We start from the raw sequence: 16764 nt of genomic DNA on the forward strand, positions 1-16764 counted from the left end.
GCCCAGGGTCTCCTCACCACAGCTGAGGAAGCTGCGAATACGCACTCCGTGAGTCAATAAAAGCTCAGCAATGAATATTTTTCACCATAAATAGAAAAAGTTTTCTCCACCTGTCCCTACAGATGGCAAAACCTATCTGTGGACAACTAGATTTGGATGGTTTACCCTCAAACTGAATTAAGGCCACTCTGTCTCTTACAGCTGTGATTACTCCACACCCAGACACCATTCCTGGCTGGGACAAAACCTGTAGGGTCTGGTCAAAGCCACTTGTAAAGGAATAGAAAAAGCTCCACCAATTTCCACATGCTTTGGTTTCTGCACTGATGGAACACCAAAGCAATGGTGGTTTCAAGAACAGGTCAGCAATGTTGTGTGTGTTTATGTCAAAAAATCTCTCATACCTTGGCACAGGCAGTTCTTTAGGGAATGCCACTTGTGACCAAGCCAATGATGCAAGAAGCAAAGAGAACCATCTCTTAGAAATTATTTAAATTTCCAAGTGAAACACTTCTGCCTCTATCCCACTATCCTTCAAATCTTCATTTTGCATCTGAAGTGTAATTTTTTTTGAGGTTACCCATTTGCAGCAAATAAAACTGAACGTTTTATGAACAAAAGGTTATAAGAAAATACTTATTATCTACTCAGATAAAGTATTCCCTCTTCAGCCTAATTTGCTTGGGAGAGGGAATTAGATGCTACAGAAGTTTTATGGATGAGGTATCTGTGACCAGCTCGGCTTATTTCCTATTGTCTTCAGGCTAACGAGGAGGACAGTCAAGAACTGTTCCTATTGTCCTTTAGAGAAGCTCTGTCCTAACAGATTTATCCCTCATCCCCAAACCACCTAAAAATAAGATCATGTTTTGCTCATTAATATCAACGAATTGTGTTCTGCTTTGGCCAGGAAAACAAGAGCTATCACTTTTACGGTGCTCAAGGAAAGTAAGGACACAAATACTCAAGGTCAATAAAATGCACTTTTTATTCTGTATCAATGAAAATATAGCCACATGTAAATAAAGACGTGTGGAAAAAAAAAAAAAATCAACATTGATCCTCCCTGAAGAAGTACAGTTCATTGTGCTAAAACCCATTTTCCTTTGGGTTAGAAACAGTTGTCTGCCAATGCTTTAAAGTGACCCACGATTTTCCTTGTTGTTGAATTTTAGCAAACAGAAAAGTGCAACAAGAAGCTCGCTACAGATAAACCAATTTCAACCGACCACACACGGCAACGTCCAAGAGTGACAGGGGAGTCACGATTAACGAAAGCATTCCCACGCCTTCCTCCTGGGCAGTCACACAGGTGGCCAAGGGAGCATCCACTCTGTACAAACTGATGTGTGATTTTCAGTAGAAAGATGGTCCTTCCTTGATTTAATTCGTGATTGCTTTGCAGATTTCAGATATGGTAGCAGAGGTGCGTTCCTTTCATAGCTGTTCGGTTTCAAATGCTTTATTTTTTAGATTTTTTTTTTCTCTAGGTTTTTATAAGCTTCCTGCTGTCAAAATACAGTTCTCAATTGCTTTTGTAGAAATAATCCTGAAAGGCAGAGGCATTTAAAATCCTCCCAAATCCTCAGTATATTAACAACAGCAAAAAAGATAGCTGGGCTGTTCAAAAATATTGTCGGGAACATGAATGTCATTTGCATTGGCTAGTGTACAAAGAGCAGCAAGTAGTAACAAAAGAAACATCACCCGAGCAATAACCCTTTCTCCCAATTTCTTCCTTGCAAAAAAAAAGAGTTTTCTCAAAATACTTTTCCTCCCCAGTCCAGTGTCTGTGAATCACATACATTCAAAAGCTGCAGTTACTCTGTAGATCAGGTTTTCCAACATGAGCTTTTAAAACCAGTTGTTTTGCCCAACTTCTCCACGAGGGTTGCACAAACACAATTATACCAGCTGGTGCTTTTTCAGCTAATGGGACACCTTGAAACTTGGAACTCAAAATGTAAGGACCTCAGGGGAAAGGAAAAAAAAAAAAAAAAAAAAAAGGAGGATTTAAAGCTCATTATGCTTTGAAAGTCCTGCTAATGGTAGTGGAAAGATTCCCACAAACCAGGGATTAGTCCCTGTTAGGTGCTCAAGGGTGGAGAGAGATACCAGAGCACAAACATGGGCTGGGGAGTGCTGGGCTGGCGATACAAGGAAAGAAAAAAAACCCACATTGGTATTTCAGCAGAGAAAAAAAAAGAGAAATAGAAGGCAGGTTATGCCAAGGTTGGGCACTCAGCACAGCCCCGTGGGTACCTTGTGAGGGCGAGCTAGTTTTTAAGGTTCAGCATCTCTGTGCAGGCTTGTACAGCAGCTCCTGCTCAGTTTAGTTTTCAGTTGTCATTTTGGGTGAGGGGGGAAGCCTAAGGAAAAAAAAACTAGAAAAGCAGTACAATGTTTTGACTGTAATGAGGTCCCCTGTGATGACAATTCATTAAAAAATCATCTCCCCCTGCCACTAATTGTGAAAATTCTGTGAGCATGCTTCTGCCAGGATACTTCCACAGACACCACTGCAAAGCTGAGCGTGCACAGACATGGGCAAGATCATGCCCACCCCTTGTCCCTCTTTCGTCCCAGTATAAATTCCCTAGATTTTTCTTCATTTAGGAGCCTAGGATGACTAGTTGCCTAAATGTGTGGGACCTCACAAGCATATCGAAGGGGTGGGGGAGGCAGGGGAGGAATCCTAAAACCCATGCCAAAGCTGCTGTGTCCCTCACAGAGCCAGGACTTCAGCCTTCAAAGCCTGGTCTGGGGTGAGGGCTATGCTTGATAAACCCCTCCACAAACTGCCCCTTCCCTGCTCTGCTCTGCTCCGGGTGTGGATGGAGATGAGGACACACAAACAGGGCTCAGAATTGAGCACATCTGCTCACACCTGGATCAGCAATGCTCAGATGGAGGGCTGCATGGCAGGATTCAGTCTCACAGCACCTGGTGCTCAGCCTCTTGTCTTTGTCATCGTCTCTCTCTGTGGTAGCAATAATAGCTTTATTTTTAACTGTGCTTCTCCCCAGAGAGAGTTTGCACAGCTTATGTACATATCTGGCTTGTGCAAGGATATTCTAGACAGTCATGAATTTTGAGCAGTTACTTTGGATGGAAATTACTGACAGTTCAGACACCAAGAACGTGTCTTTTGGATTCAAATATGTCTTAATTAAGAAGTGCCCTTTCCCTGATCGGTTCAGCTGATTTTTATGGCAATTCACCTTGCTGTCCCAATCTTCAAACACGTCCTCTACATTTCTGCATTCAGCATGCAGCATTTAGTAGGGCATGAAATCTTGGAGCCATTTGCATTAGACAAGGGCCTGAAATTAAAATTCTAGTACCCACAGTTCTCAGTTTTGAGAAAGCTCAGCCCACACTGGGACTCAGCGTCCTGGTCCCTCTGCGAGAACTGGGTTAGAGTTAGAGAAATTAATGGAAAGATTTCCACTGACCTTAGTAAGAATATTAACACAAGATGCTCAAATACTGAAAATATTTACCTCCAAAACAGAGAACACAATTTAGAAGAGCTGCTGAGATCACTTTACTGAACCACTTAGTCACTGGCTGGTATTTAAGCTGGCCATTAAAAAATCAGCGCTTGCTACCATTCTTATTGGCATATTATTTCTTCTGAACACAAATAGCAAAACAAATCATTATCTCATTAAATCTGCTGATGCAACATCACTTAATCAATCTCCCCATTTCTACAATTTGCTAGCCTAATGATCTAGGCAAGAAAACAAGGAAGGAAGGAAGGAGAGAGAAAGAGAAAAGATATAAACAAACAAACAAGGAAGGGATACACTGCAATTCATTGTGGAAAATATCCTGCTTCATATTACCTAGCCTTCAAAACACAGAAAATAACCCAAGATATGCAGCTACACCTGCACATAAAAGCCCAGCAAAGTCTCTGTGAATAAGAACAGTCAATAGGTATGTAAGGTTTATGAAGCATATCATGTCCTAATTCATGTGAGAATGGTTGGCAGTACTAATGGGATTTTGTTACATAAACTGTGCTGATAAGGCATTGGAGCTTTAAACAGTTAGCAAGAGTATTTTTATGGCTGGCATGTTTTTCAGACAAAATATGGTGAACCTTTACCTCCACCACAGCTCCCCGCAGCTTTGTTGGGGAGTCCTACATCCTTTACAGGGCCACTGATCTCTCAAAGGGCAAATAATCAACAATCAGTGACAAGTAAGGGGGGGAATGAACCTGCCCTAGGAGAAATGCTGCAGTACCAGCTTTAGGAGCATCTCTGAATCCCTGTGAAAGCAGAGGCAGTGGGAGGCTGACACTGAGGTCAGTTGTGAAATGTGCCCACAGGAGGGAAATAGTGCCAACTATTACATTTGAGAAAACTCGGTTTGTGTGCAAGTTTTCTGGGAAAGCTCATTAGCCAATTCTACCCTCCACGGGAACAAGCCACAGCTCCCCTTGTCCAAGTGCAGGGATTTTATTGGGACAGCTGAAAGGTACATTTGCAGACCTGTTTTGCACTTCAACGCTAATGAGCTTTTCCACTGGTATCAATAAATTGTCCTGCTCACATGTTTAGCATTCCTTTGGCATGCATTGCCAGATAAATCCTTTATTGTCTTTCTGGTAGCTTGCCCAATTCCCACCAGGAAGATTTTTAACACCCAAATCCTGCCTTATTGCTGGCTACTGCCTCTCCCACCCGATACATTCAATTTACCACTTGATAGAATTAGGCAGTGGGTGGCCCTCAACCTTGCTTTAAATAGAAAAGAGATGTGGCTGGGAATCTACAGACCATCAACAGGCAGTAGGAAGGGTTGGGAGGTGCCATTGCATCCTTGCCCCCAAATTCCTTTTCTAAAAGTCCCATTGTGGGAGGACCCTGCAGAATACCACCACCCCTTCTGTGATTGATTTCAGGAGAAGGATGTTCACACTGACCTACTGATGACCCCAAAGGAATGAGCTCTAAACATCCACTGACTGCAATGGGATTGTTGGTATTCAAAAGCTGGGTTTAAACTACTAGTTTAGGTGACATTTCAGTTCTGTAATTTTAAGGTACAACCTGACTGAGCTTGTTTGTAATGCCAGGACTCCTAATTACACCTAAAATAAAATAAAAAAAAGAAGCTGTTGCCAAACAGCATTTGATGATTCGAGTGAAGAAGGCAATAATTAATCCTGCAGGGACAACAGAGGACTAATTAGAAGCAGAGCAGAAATTTTGTTTTTCTTGGGAAAAAAAATGCTTTTTTTCATGAGAGCTCAGATGAGACACCCAATTTACAAACTGAACTGTGACCTCCAACTAATGGTCCTGGCAGCAGCCTTGGATGCAAGCGAATTCCCAGTGATCAGTCAGAAAATGCTATTTGTTTTTTTCTTTTTCTAGTAAAACGAAGTGGTGACAGATAAAAGAGGTGGAACATCTCAGGAAATTCTACTGAAAACAAGTCCAAGACAGGAAAAGTGCCCACATGTCTTGGCATAGCACACATGGAGACGATGAGCAGAGCCCTAGGTCTGGCTGAGGAAATACAGAGAACTTCTGCTATCACTACATGGCACTGGTTCAAATTGCTGCTGGGGGTGAAGTTCACCCAAAGTGTAGCTGGAGTAGGAAGCCAGAGGGAATGATCACACACATGGCAGAAGGTGGTGTCTCACTTGAGTTCCCCTTCTCAAACTGGCTCATTAAAACCCACAAACACCCCAGTCCCTGCCATTCTGTGGAACACTGTGCTGCTCAAGAGTGTACAAAATGGCCACAAATAAAATAAAATAAAACAAAATAAAACAAAATCAAAGGTTTGTTTAATAAAGTAATGCCCTGAGAATGGCAGAAGGCTTGCCCTGTTATTCCTGTTTAATTTGGAGACTTGTTGCTAAGCCACAGATTGCAAAGGATTTTGTGAGTAGCCCTGTGAGCCATCACAGAGACTGAAGAGGTTACAGAGTCTGGAAAAACATCTAATAATCTAATAGGGTCAGGTGTAAACCTTTGAATGGGGCTAGACAAGTAGGGAATAAGCCTGGGAATGGGGCTTGGGCAGACCCTAGGAATGTACACAGGACCCATGGATGTGCCCAGACCCTTTGGACAAGCCCAGGCCTTCTCAGAGATGGTGCCCACACATTGTGAGAGGAGCAGGCTGAATCCAGAGCGATGAGAATCCAGAGGGATGAGAATCCATAGGGCTGAGAACCACCTCCAGACCCAGCCACTAATGAGAAACCTACACATTTCCTACAGCCTTAGATGTGCATGTCTGTCAGGGCAGCACTGGAAAACAGCTCAGATGCTACTGATATTGTGATAGCATTTTCAGACACTGTAATCACCGTTCACTGGACTGGGGAGGAGGCTGGAAGAGGGTGTGGGTGTTGTTGATGTATCCATATCAGCCCACTGCTTCCAGAAACTGCATAGTCACTGAGACATTATTCTCAGTGTTTGGCACCAAGTGTGGATTTTAGCTGATGCCCAACGAAAGGCTTAATTTATTTATATGCCATAGTTTTAGAATATGCCAGATTTCTCTGCTGTCTGTTTGATGAGTATTGGCTCTCACAGCTATTATCTTGAAATTTGGCTACACGTTCCTCAGCATGGTATTTAAACTGAAAACCAGAAAAAAATAGGACATAACTAAGAACCTTCAAATTTTACCTCCTGTTTGTGCTATTAAAATCTACAGAATCACCAGATAATAAAACAACACAACTTGGGATTTTTTGGAAACCACTTGGTCCAACCCCCTCTGTTCACAATAGGGCCAGCTGCAGAGTCCATGCACTGATGCTACATAATTTAGATACTATAAGCCCCTTTCCAGTAGGTTTTTGGGACACTGGAAGAGCTTTGGCTCTCCTGAAGCCCACATTTCCCCCTAGCAGCATATATTTGAGTATCCTCTAACCGCCTTTCCCTGTCCCACAGCTGTCACCCCCAAAAAGTCTGCCAGCCTCATCCTTACACACCACCTGAAGGAAGAGGAGCCTGCCAACTTCCAAATAAATTAATTATGAGGACAGAAACAGCCACTATGCAGAGAGAAGTCAATACTGGCCTCAGTGGAATGTTGTCACCATTTTTGGACAGCATTCTTTAGAACCTTCTCCTCCCTCTCCCCTCTCTCTTCCCATTGCAAGCACAGAGCCAGGGCTCTGCTGTGGCCTGGGCCACCACCTCTGTCTGCCCTGGAAGCTCTTTGGTACAACATCTCTCTTCGATGGATTTCCAAGCCTTGGCCTCTGTCCACTGCATGACACAGCTCAGTGGTAAAACTCCTATAATCCTAAATACCCCAGAGCAGCCAAAGATCCCAAATGGCTGTCAGTCTTTCACTGCCCAAAAATTGTCTGATGGTGTCCCTCTGTGCCTTGGCATTGCACATCACGATGAAGAGCACCTCAGCTGTTACGTACCTGTGAAAATGAGGGTTCATGGACTATCCTGTCATGGTATTGAGGTAAAAAGTTAAAAATCTGATCACCACAAGCCAAGAACTGAGCATCTGAGTATATTTATGGAGATCTCATTAACAATTTAGGATGTGAACACTTTGTTTCTGGCTGCATGCTGAGACATTTCAGTGCTCCCCTTACTGTTAGTCACAACCACAGGAAAGTGCTTCTGTGCTGGCAAGATGGTAAGCAGACCCTTTTAGAGACACCTTTTATACAAACAACATCAGCCTGGGAGCTTGAATCATGGGTTGGATTAACTTCATTTACCCCCTAGCAGGCTACAAATCAAGTGTCTAATCTGAAGTTATTACTCTGCAGTAAATGATGAGAGACTGGCACCTCCGGAGCAGGATTTATCCCACCTGTCTGAAACACCTGCCTGGAACGAGCCAGATCTGAATTCCCATTCCAAATGGGTAGGTATAGATCCATATGGTGTGTCTACACATCCTCTGCCAACAGGCAGAAATATACTGTGCTACTGCTCAGTCTGAACTGAATCTGCTCTCAACCACACAACATAAAGTCTTGTCACTGGAGTGGGGAGGGCTGAGCCCAACCTAACACAAAATCCTTTTTAAAGGGCTTTTAATTATGGCTAATTGATGCATTCATGGCAGACAGCCAGACATAGAGTGGGTGCACACCAGTAGTTTCAGACTGTGGGCCAAGCAAGCTCGCATCTCCAAGAAGAAAATAATGATGAAAAGCACTTATCTGCTTTATAGAAAACAGATGAAAAAGTTTGTGAGAATCTTGCCCCAGATTCCTGGCTCCACGTGCCATGCATCATGAGGCTAATTAACATAACATAATAAATAAATACAATTTATTCAGCATGGCCTGGTCAAGCCCTTTTCGAATGCTTCTGCCATTTGAGTATTCAAAATCAATATGTGCCTTCTTGTCCCACTGTGCACTACAAGGTCAATTTTCTGCCTGACTAAATGCACCCAGAAGGATGATTTTAGTTTGTTCGTCATTTGTTAGATATCACAGCACTGATCTTTGCACAATATTCTTTATGTCAGTAAGAACATTCACTGCTTTTCTACCAGAAGAAATGTGGACTTTTTGTCAATTTTAGCTCCATTCAGCACTTTGCTTTAAGAATGTATTTCATCTGGAAATGCATCATAGCATATTAAACCCAGTAAAACACATAGAGATTGTGCTATCCATTTGTACCAAAAAAATTAAGGGATAGTTATAAAAAATATTCCCAGATGTGGAAATCTAGATGGATCAAACTTTTCATCCTACAGCCTATTAAGAGCAACGTTAACAAAATCCATTCAACCCTCCTCTGTAGGAAAATGGTATTTGATTTTTTTTTAAAAAAAAAAAACAAAGCAGGTATCACTTGGACGCCACCTAACTTAGGGAAAAAAATATTTATTTTAAGAAACAATCTGTCCTATTCTGACATCCAAAAAGATAGGCTTGGGTTTTCTAAATGCTCAAAATCCAAGTAAAAAAGTGTCAATTTCTCACAATATATCCCTCTATGTCCTCACTCCCAAATTCCACATTAAACCTTTGGGGTTTTTTTGTTTTCCCTTCCAGTTCAGACATCCTTTTCCCCAAAAAGCCTCTAAGCTATTTCATGAGCACAACATCTGTTTTCTGACCCATGCAAATGATGACGTCTGTGGAACGGTCTGTTACTTCCAGAGCGACTGCTCTCAGCTTCGCAAAGAGTACAACATTATTTCTGCAGCTGCCAGTCCTCTGAAACTGTCCTGGGATTCAAAATACATATTAAAGTCCAGTAAGATTATCAGATTCAACCTTCAGGTCACACCTGTGCAACAGGGTTATTCTCCATGTGGTGGTAAATGAAGACTGAACTTGAGTCTAGCAATGAGCCCAAACTTTGGTGCCAGCAGCATCGAGCCCCTATAGTTGTGCTACTTCTGCAGAACAGGGAAAAGAAAAATGGACAAAGCTTAAGTTTGTCACTTCCAGAATCAGCTCTGCTCTAACCCCCATGCCCTGGCAAAGACAGAAAAAAAACGACTTACAAATACAAATTCAGAAGAACTGAATCCTCACTACAACAATTTTTTTTCAGTAATTATCCTGAAGTGCTGTTCTATCTCTTATATGCAACATTACACAAAAAAAGCTATTAAAAGTACTCTAGTTCTTTTGCTTTGGGAAGTGCTTACTCTTCTGTACACATTTTCTGTACATGTTTTATTTCTATTCCAAAGTCCAGAAAGATAAAATCCACTTGTGTGTACGCAAAATGCTCTGGACACACAAAGCACAGGGGAGGTGCTAAGGATGCTGTTCCCAGCGTCTGGCAGGAACATCTGTACAGGTTTGGAGCTCTTCAAGGAAAGAAAAGGAAAGCATGCAGCTGAGAGCTCCCTCCGTGTGGTGCGTCACTGCTTGAGCACTGGCTTGGGTGGAAATGACACCTTGGTGTCCTTATTGCACTTAATGACTACAGGAAGTTACTTTCAGTCCAGCCTGAACTACAGGACTGACTCATGCTTTTTAACAGAGAAGGAATGCCCCAGTCACTCATCATATCATGCACAGCGCGAGGGGACAGGAGAGACGAACTGCTAACAACTCCACGAAACAACATGTAATGCTCCCAACATGGATTCCGGAGGCAAAGTCCTTCAGAATTGCACCAGCCAGAGTCAACCCCACAAACTGGGCCTCTCCCAGCACACAGCCCATCCACAGGCTGCACTGACTGTGCCTGCGGGACACCCATCACGCCACACCACTGCTTTCTGCAAGGTAGAAGCTCATTCCACTGAACTTGCAATGGACGGTGTTGGAATATCAGAGCCAAAGCAGCACTAGAAACAGACCTGGAGACACTGTACTTGTTTCACGAACTTGGTATTTTACACTGTTTAGCCACTACACATTTGAACGACTCAAGCTGCACTTGAACTGTAATAGACATTCTGGGCCCGCCCAAATGATTTTCAAGGTCAGACTAACCCTGTTAACACATTCTCTCATTGTAAAGTGGCACAAAGTTACACCTGACTTGCAAGATAAACCTAAACAGAGATCCCTTTGCATGCCATGCAGTTCTACCTAGAATGAACATCAGCTACAGAGAAAGAAAAGCAGTCTGTCACAAAGGCAGAGGAATGCCATTAAGGCTAAAGCTTTCTAACAAAGCCAACCCCCATTATCCTGCTGTCTCTTTTGCAGCATCACTTCATGGCAGGTTCATGCATTCCAGGAATTTTAACGAAGTCTGGCCCCCAGACTGAGCCTATGTGACTCAGCTATTCACCAGGCAGCCCTGGGCAGTGGCTGTGTGTCTGTCTTAACCAGCAGACCAAGTCAGGCAAGAACATTCAACACATGAAATCTTGGCACTTAAACTGTACCCACAAGGTCTGTGCAGACTCCAGCAGCCTGCAGCAACCCTGTTAACTCCCTAACCCATGACCCCCACCCCATTCTTCCAGAGTCCCAGGGTGGGATTTATAACAGGACATGGGAGGTCCTGTTGTTTTGCAGGTGCAGGCTGTTCTTGCAGTCCAAACCGCGGCTGCAGAGTCATGGACTTGCACTTGTGTCAGAATAGCAGCTGCAAAATGCAGCTGAAAATGTTGACAGAGGCAACTGCAGCTGTGGAGAACTATAATGAGCAAGTGGTCTGATCACCAGGTTTTGGGAAGAGCTGTCCCTTACAGTGGCTTTTTATTCTTCCCTCTTTTTCTTTTTTTTTTTTGCTATCTCTAATTTCCTAAAGAAAGGGGCAGAAACAGGACAGAAAAAACTATCATCGCCCAAAAAGCCTCCATGAGTTGACACAACAGAAGCAATAACTTCTTGGGCTTTCTTATAAGCTTTTGGAGGTTTATGGGTTTGGATTTTTGGATTTCACAGTTGAAGATATGTTCACCCTAAGATGTAGATTCCTAATTGCCACTACTACAAATGATGGTTTGCTTAGGTTTTAGGGATTTTGTTAATTTTTCAGGAAGTGATTTCGTTTAGTCTAGTTTTCTAATGTTAAAAAATGGATCTAACACTGGTGTGTGGTTAGAATACTCACTAATTATAACCATGTATTTGATATACCTGATTCATAGTGATGCCTTGTGGTACATACATGTTTTACTCCAGGCACTTCTGAAAACATGGAATTTCGATGCAAGAGGTCATTTAAGTCAGAGGCAGGGGGAGTCCTTTTCTGAAGGAGCCACTGTGCTCTGCTGGGCTGGCCTCAAGATACCTCAGGTAACAGCTCTGAAGCTGCAATGGCAATTTCTGCTATGCATCTTGTGTACCTGGACTCAAACCACAGCAAATAGAGAGGCAAAAATCCCCACCACACTCAGGGGCAGACCCAGGCAGAGTCCAAAAGCTCAGCTCCAAAGAGGACATCAAACAGGATCCAGTGCAAAGCCTGCCCTGCTGCAGCCCTGCAAAGCCAGCAGTGCCTTGAGAGCAATGCTCCAGGCTGGGAGGTGGAGAGCGGGTCTGAGCATGGTCCAAGGCTGGAAGATGCCAATGGGAGTCAGCTAAGAGGAGGATCAGAGCCTCTGACACAGACCTGAGGGACTCAGTCCGTGTGGGACCTTGCTGTGTGGGCACTGCAAACCTGCTCTTGAAATGTGCCCCCTCCATGCTCTGAAACTTTCCACGAGCCCAAGGCACGAACAGCACTCCAGGGAGGACTCCACCTCCCCAGCACACCCACAACTCTCCCACCCACACACACATCATCACCCAAGCACCTTGCACTAAAGAGAATTTCATCCTGACCAGTTATTTTCTCTCTTTCTAAAGGCAGCTGCAGACTGATAAATTTACTCGTGAAGGAGAGTGGAGGGGTGTTAACCACAGCCTTTTAACTTCAGGCTTTCAAACCTGCTCACGTGGTTCCCAAGAAGCTGAACTATGAGTGTTCTCTCCCTTGCTCAGACCTCGTGCCAAGTCTTTCTGCCAGGGGCAACTGGGGGGACAGTGGGAGAGCAACCTCAACCCTACAAAAATGGGACATGCTAATGAAGATACTGACAGAACTGGACACCACCACTGAGTGTTGCAAAGAGAATTTACATAATGTTACTCTAACAGTTCAGTAAAAATGGCATCAGTAAAAGGAGGCTTTCAAGAAATAAGTTACCCCCAAACACTCAGGGAGCGCAACTGAGAGTTTCTGTTAGTTTCATTTTGTTACATAAATCACCATTATTATTATTATTATTATTATTATTATTTCTTACTTACGATGTTAAAAGAGCAGGAGGATACTTGAAATAAAAGGCTGTGCATGCACAATACCCACACAAGTAAATTCCACTGATCCACCCTAGCACCAGGCACAGTGCCCTTCCCTGCCCACTGAGCTGAGCCCTCCCTTTAGAAGGAGTAGGGGAATTCACCACCAAATATACAGTATATCATTGTGGAATGATACCAGGAAACAATACTAACAGGAGCCTGAACATGTCCTTCACATCATATTAATCTACTGCTTAACTCGGCAGAAAAGACAGTGAGAAAGTAAAAGCTCAATTCACCCAGCCTGAGATCAAAACTGTCATGGCAATATCGGCAGGTTAGACCCTGATTCTTTAAATAGTACATTGCCTTTGTTAAACAAAAGTCATTATTTTATTACATAATAGAGATTATAAATAAATGTAAAGTGTGCATGCAGTCAACTGCATATTATACAAGCTATATCTATGTTAATAATTGCTTTCTTTGGCAGGCCAGAATCCAGCTGGACATGCAATATTTACATATCAAAATCCTTGGTGTGTTCAAGTCATATTGGATGCAAGTGAAAATATATATGTATATATATTTACCGTATACACACACACATATATATATGTATAAAGGTATATATACACCTCTGCATATATACTGTATACATATATACACATAGGTATATGCTAAAAGTGGATTTCATCTTTTTCAGATTCAGGTGATGCAGGCCTTGAAACGCTAAAAATATCCTGACAGGGTATCTGGGGGGGGGACTGGGGTGATAAATGAGACTTGGGGGAAGAGAGCTGGGATACGCTCTTTTCGGACAGTATTTTTAAAATTTCTGCCACCTGCTTCTCAAGGGCAGCCATCCTACTGCTTAGCAGCTGGATATCTTCTTTGAGTTCGTGCTTGACTTCCTGCAGCGTGGTTTGTAAGGCCTGCTCAGGAATGGGGTAGAAAGGACACCTAGCATCCGCCTGGATGGGGCTGTGCTCCAGGGGGCTGCGAGTCTCACCAGCTTTATCCAAGCGAAGGTCACTTTTTGTTATTCCACTGTCACAAGAGTCTGTTTTCCTCAGTGGGTTTTTATTTACACCATTCTCCGAGTCATTGGACTTGGGGTCGTCGGATAGCAACCCCATGGATTCAGCCTTTGTGACGTTGTTCCAGTCCTCCTTCTTCTCCTCGTGGGTCCCCATGGTGTTTTTCAGCCGAAGCCACCCTTTCCCGTTCCCGTTTTTCATCCGCATGGGGCTGTTCACTTTGAGACATTTCTGGTCTCCGTTTCCGTTCGGCTTGAGCTCCATCGCGTCGCGGTTGTTCTGCTTCACGGCCTCGCTGGTTTTCATGTACGCCAGCGTGGTCTGGATGGGGGTGATCTGGGACACGGTGACCACGCTGGTGCCCGTGATGGAGGCCCCGTTCTGCACGCTCCTGCTTTCCACCTGCAGCTGGTTCCGCTCCGGGTCCATGTGGGTCGAGCCTTGATTGCGCATCTCCTTTTGCTGCTTGAATTTCTGGAAGAGTTTCCGCACAGGGTGGTCCACAGGGATGCTCAGCGTCACCTCGTTCTTCTGGCGCAGGCGCTCCTCTTCCTCCTTCTTGACATCGCTGATCTTCCGGAAGATGATCTGTGGGGGATAGATCCACAATAGTCAGGACCCAAAGGACATTACATACAAACATTAATTTGAGATGGGTAAACAGTCTTGAGAACAGCCATTTTTCTCTTCATTCTTAATTCTGATCTTCCTTTCCATCTTAATCTTTTGTAGTGAATTCAAACAGAGGAGATCAAGACATACTAACTTCAAGATTAGCCACTATAGATAACGTACATACATACACACACACTTTCTTAAAAGTATACATCAAAAGTGGGTTTCACCTTTTTTCTTGATGCAGAAGATACTACTACTTGAAGAACTAAAAATATCCTGATGTCAACAGAAGGAAAGAAACTGAACAAAGAGAAGAAAGGAATCGACAAAGAACCCAAACACCGTGATGCCAACCTACCCATTATTCACACTCATACCTGCTCCCTCACTGTCTTTAGTACAGATCAAAAGGAAACAGTAATTCAGTGGGGACTACACAGCTGTAAGATTAATTCAATGTACACACCCATTTTTCCAGAGGCTGGAAAATCTTAATGTGCTCAATACTTTTTAGTTTTGCTGTTAGGGTTATGTAGAAGTGGCTGGAGGGTGCAAGTAGATTCCCCATGGGCCACATGTGTGGCTTCACACACTTTGCAAGTGTTTACTGCAGAGTTAGTATGTCTAATATGTGTAGGTGAAGTGGGAGCACCACAGAGAAGCAGTGTACGAGGGTTGTGTGGTTATAAAACCCAGCAATATCCACCATCCCATCATGCCATGCCATTTAATGCTGAGTTATTTCGCCCTGCAGCATGTCTCAGGCTGCTACAGAAAAAGGAATTTGAGCTTCAGGCTGGGGGAGGATCCACAGAGCAAAACCTTTTTGTTGATTTTCTGCATGTTACTCATATGATTTTATTTTTCTTTTAGGTTCATCCAGTTTTCTTGAATGTGGGACTGAGGCAGGATAGGGAAACGTTCTCTGTTTGACAACACTGTGAAAAGCAGCCTATGATTAAATACAAATACGGACTGCGAAGGGATAGTGTGGTAAGAAAAGGAAAACAAAGCCCTTGAAATACACAAATAAAACCCTGTGTCAGTCAGCTGTAGGTTTTGAAATATCAACTGGAGTATCCATATTTTAGTATCTATTTACTTTCAAGTCTCGCATCTTCTGAAGTCATCAGAGAAGTGCCACGATGGCTACAGATCCTTCACTGCATGAATTTGGGATGAGCTGGACTTCAAAGCTTCATTAGAGCTTTCAAATGCAGTAGATACATCCTTGCCTGCTGCTGATAGATGCAGCTGCTTTTAATAATTCGGTTAACTTGCTTATTAGAAGCCCAGTTGAAAAAATATAAACAAAACCAAGGGACAATGACGGAAGTTACTTTCATCCGACTCCTCTGACCTGGATGCAGCACCACATTCCCTCATTTGGAGGCTCCCCTTCATTAGCAGCTGCCCTCATGGAGCTACTCTCTCTGTCTCAGACCACTGGGGAGAGCAAATAATGGAAAGAGAAGTTGCTGTTGATTCAAAGTTGGGTGATGACATTTAATTGAAGCCACGCTCTCTAAAGGCAGATTTGGAAGGTGGGTTGTATGTGATGTTTTGTTTGTGCCTCTCTTTCCCCAGAGGGCAGCGCAGCACCTCTGGCACAGGATGCAACAGGGAAAGCAACCAGCTGCAAGGCTGTGTCCCCAAGGTGTGTCCCAGGGGACATGGCTGGTTCCTCTGCTGGTGTCCCTGTTTGGCTGTGCTGCTCTGCCTTGTGATGAGTCCCTTAAAGCATCTGCAGTGGGGAAAACATCCTCTACCCAATGCTTTTAAAAGCTGTGTAGTGACAGGACAAGGGGGAATGACTTCAAAATGACTGTAGATTTAGACTGGATGCTAGGAAGAAATTATTTACTGAGGGTGCTGAGGCCCTGGCACAGGTTGCCCAGAGAAACCATGGATGCCCCATCCCTGGCAGTGTTCCAGGCCAGGCTGGACAGGACTCTGAGCAACCTGGTCTGGTGGAAGATGTCCCTGCCCATGGCAGGGGGGTGTAACTGGATGATCTGTAAGGTCCCTTCCAACCCAAACCATTCTATCTTTCTATGATTCCCCTGCTTTCTGGCCACAAATCTATTTCACAGCTTGAGCACCCTGCTCTCCTGCAGCCAGCCTGTGCCTGGCAGCTGCTGTCCAGAGGCAGTGGGGGATGCTGGAAGGAGGCAGCTGCCAGCAGCCTGGCATGGGCCTGTGGCACCTTCCTGGCCAGGGCAGCACTGGATATGCCACTGGGAAAGGCAGGAGGTAACTCTGACAACTTCTGTCCTGCTGCATGTTTATAAAGACCAGAATGACAACAACAAAGACCACAGCAGCAGCTTTTGATTCCTCTCCAAAAGCTTGCACTTCACTGTAAACTACGCTCTCCTCCTTTTTTACCCCAGTCCAATCTTGGTTCTTTTGTCC

General features: G+C 43.8%; 1 protein-coding gene across 1 annotated transcript in view; it reads right to left on the reverse strand.

Moving 5' to 3' along the window:
• Nucleotides 1-964: 964 nt before the first annotated feature.
• KCNH5 (potassium voltage-gated channel subfamily H member 5) overlaps nucleotides 965-16764 on the reverse strand; it is a 162489-nt gene continuing 146689 nt past the window's right edge. Inside the window, exon 11 of the mRNA XM_032112530.1 lies at nucleotides 965-14319. Within this exon, the coding sequence (XP_031968421.1) occupies nucleotides 13372-14319 (948 nt within the window). The 3' untranslated portion in view covers nucleotides 965-13371. The remainder of the gene's footprint in view (nucleotides 14320-16764) is intronic.

Source organism: Corvus moneduloides, chromosome 6 (assembly GCF_009650955.1).
Source record: "Corvus moneduloides isolate bCorMon1 chromosome 6, bCorMon1.pri, whole genome shotgun sequence".
Taxonomy (NCBI): domain Eukaryota; kingdom Metazoa; phylum Chordata; class Aves; order Passeriformes; family Corvidae; genus Corvus; species Corvus moneduloides.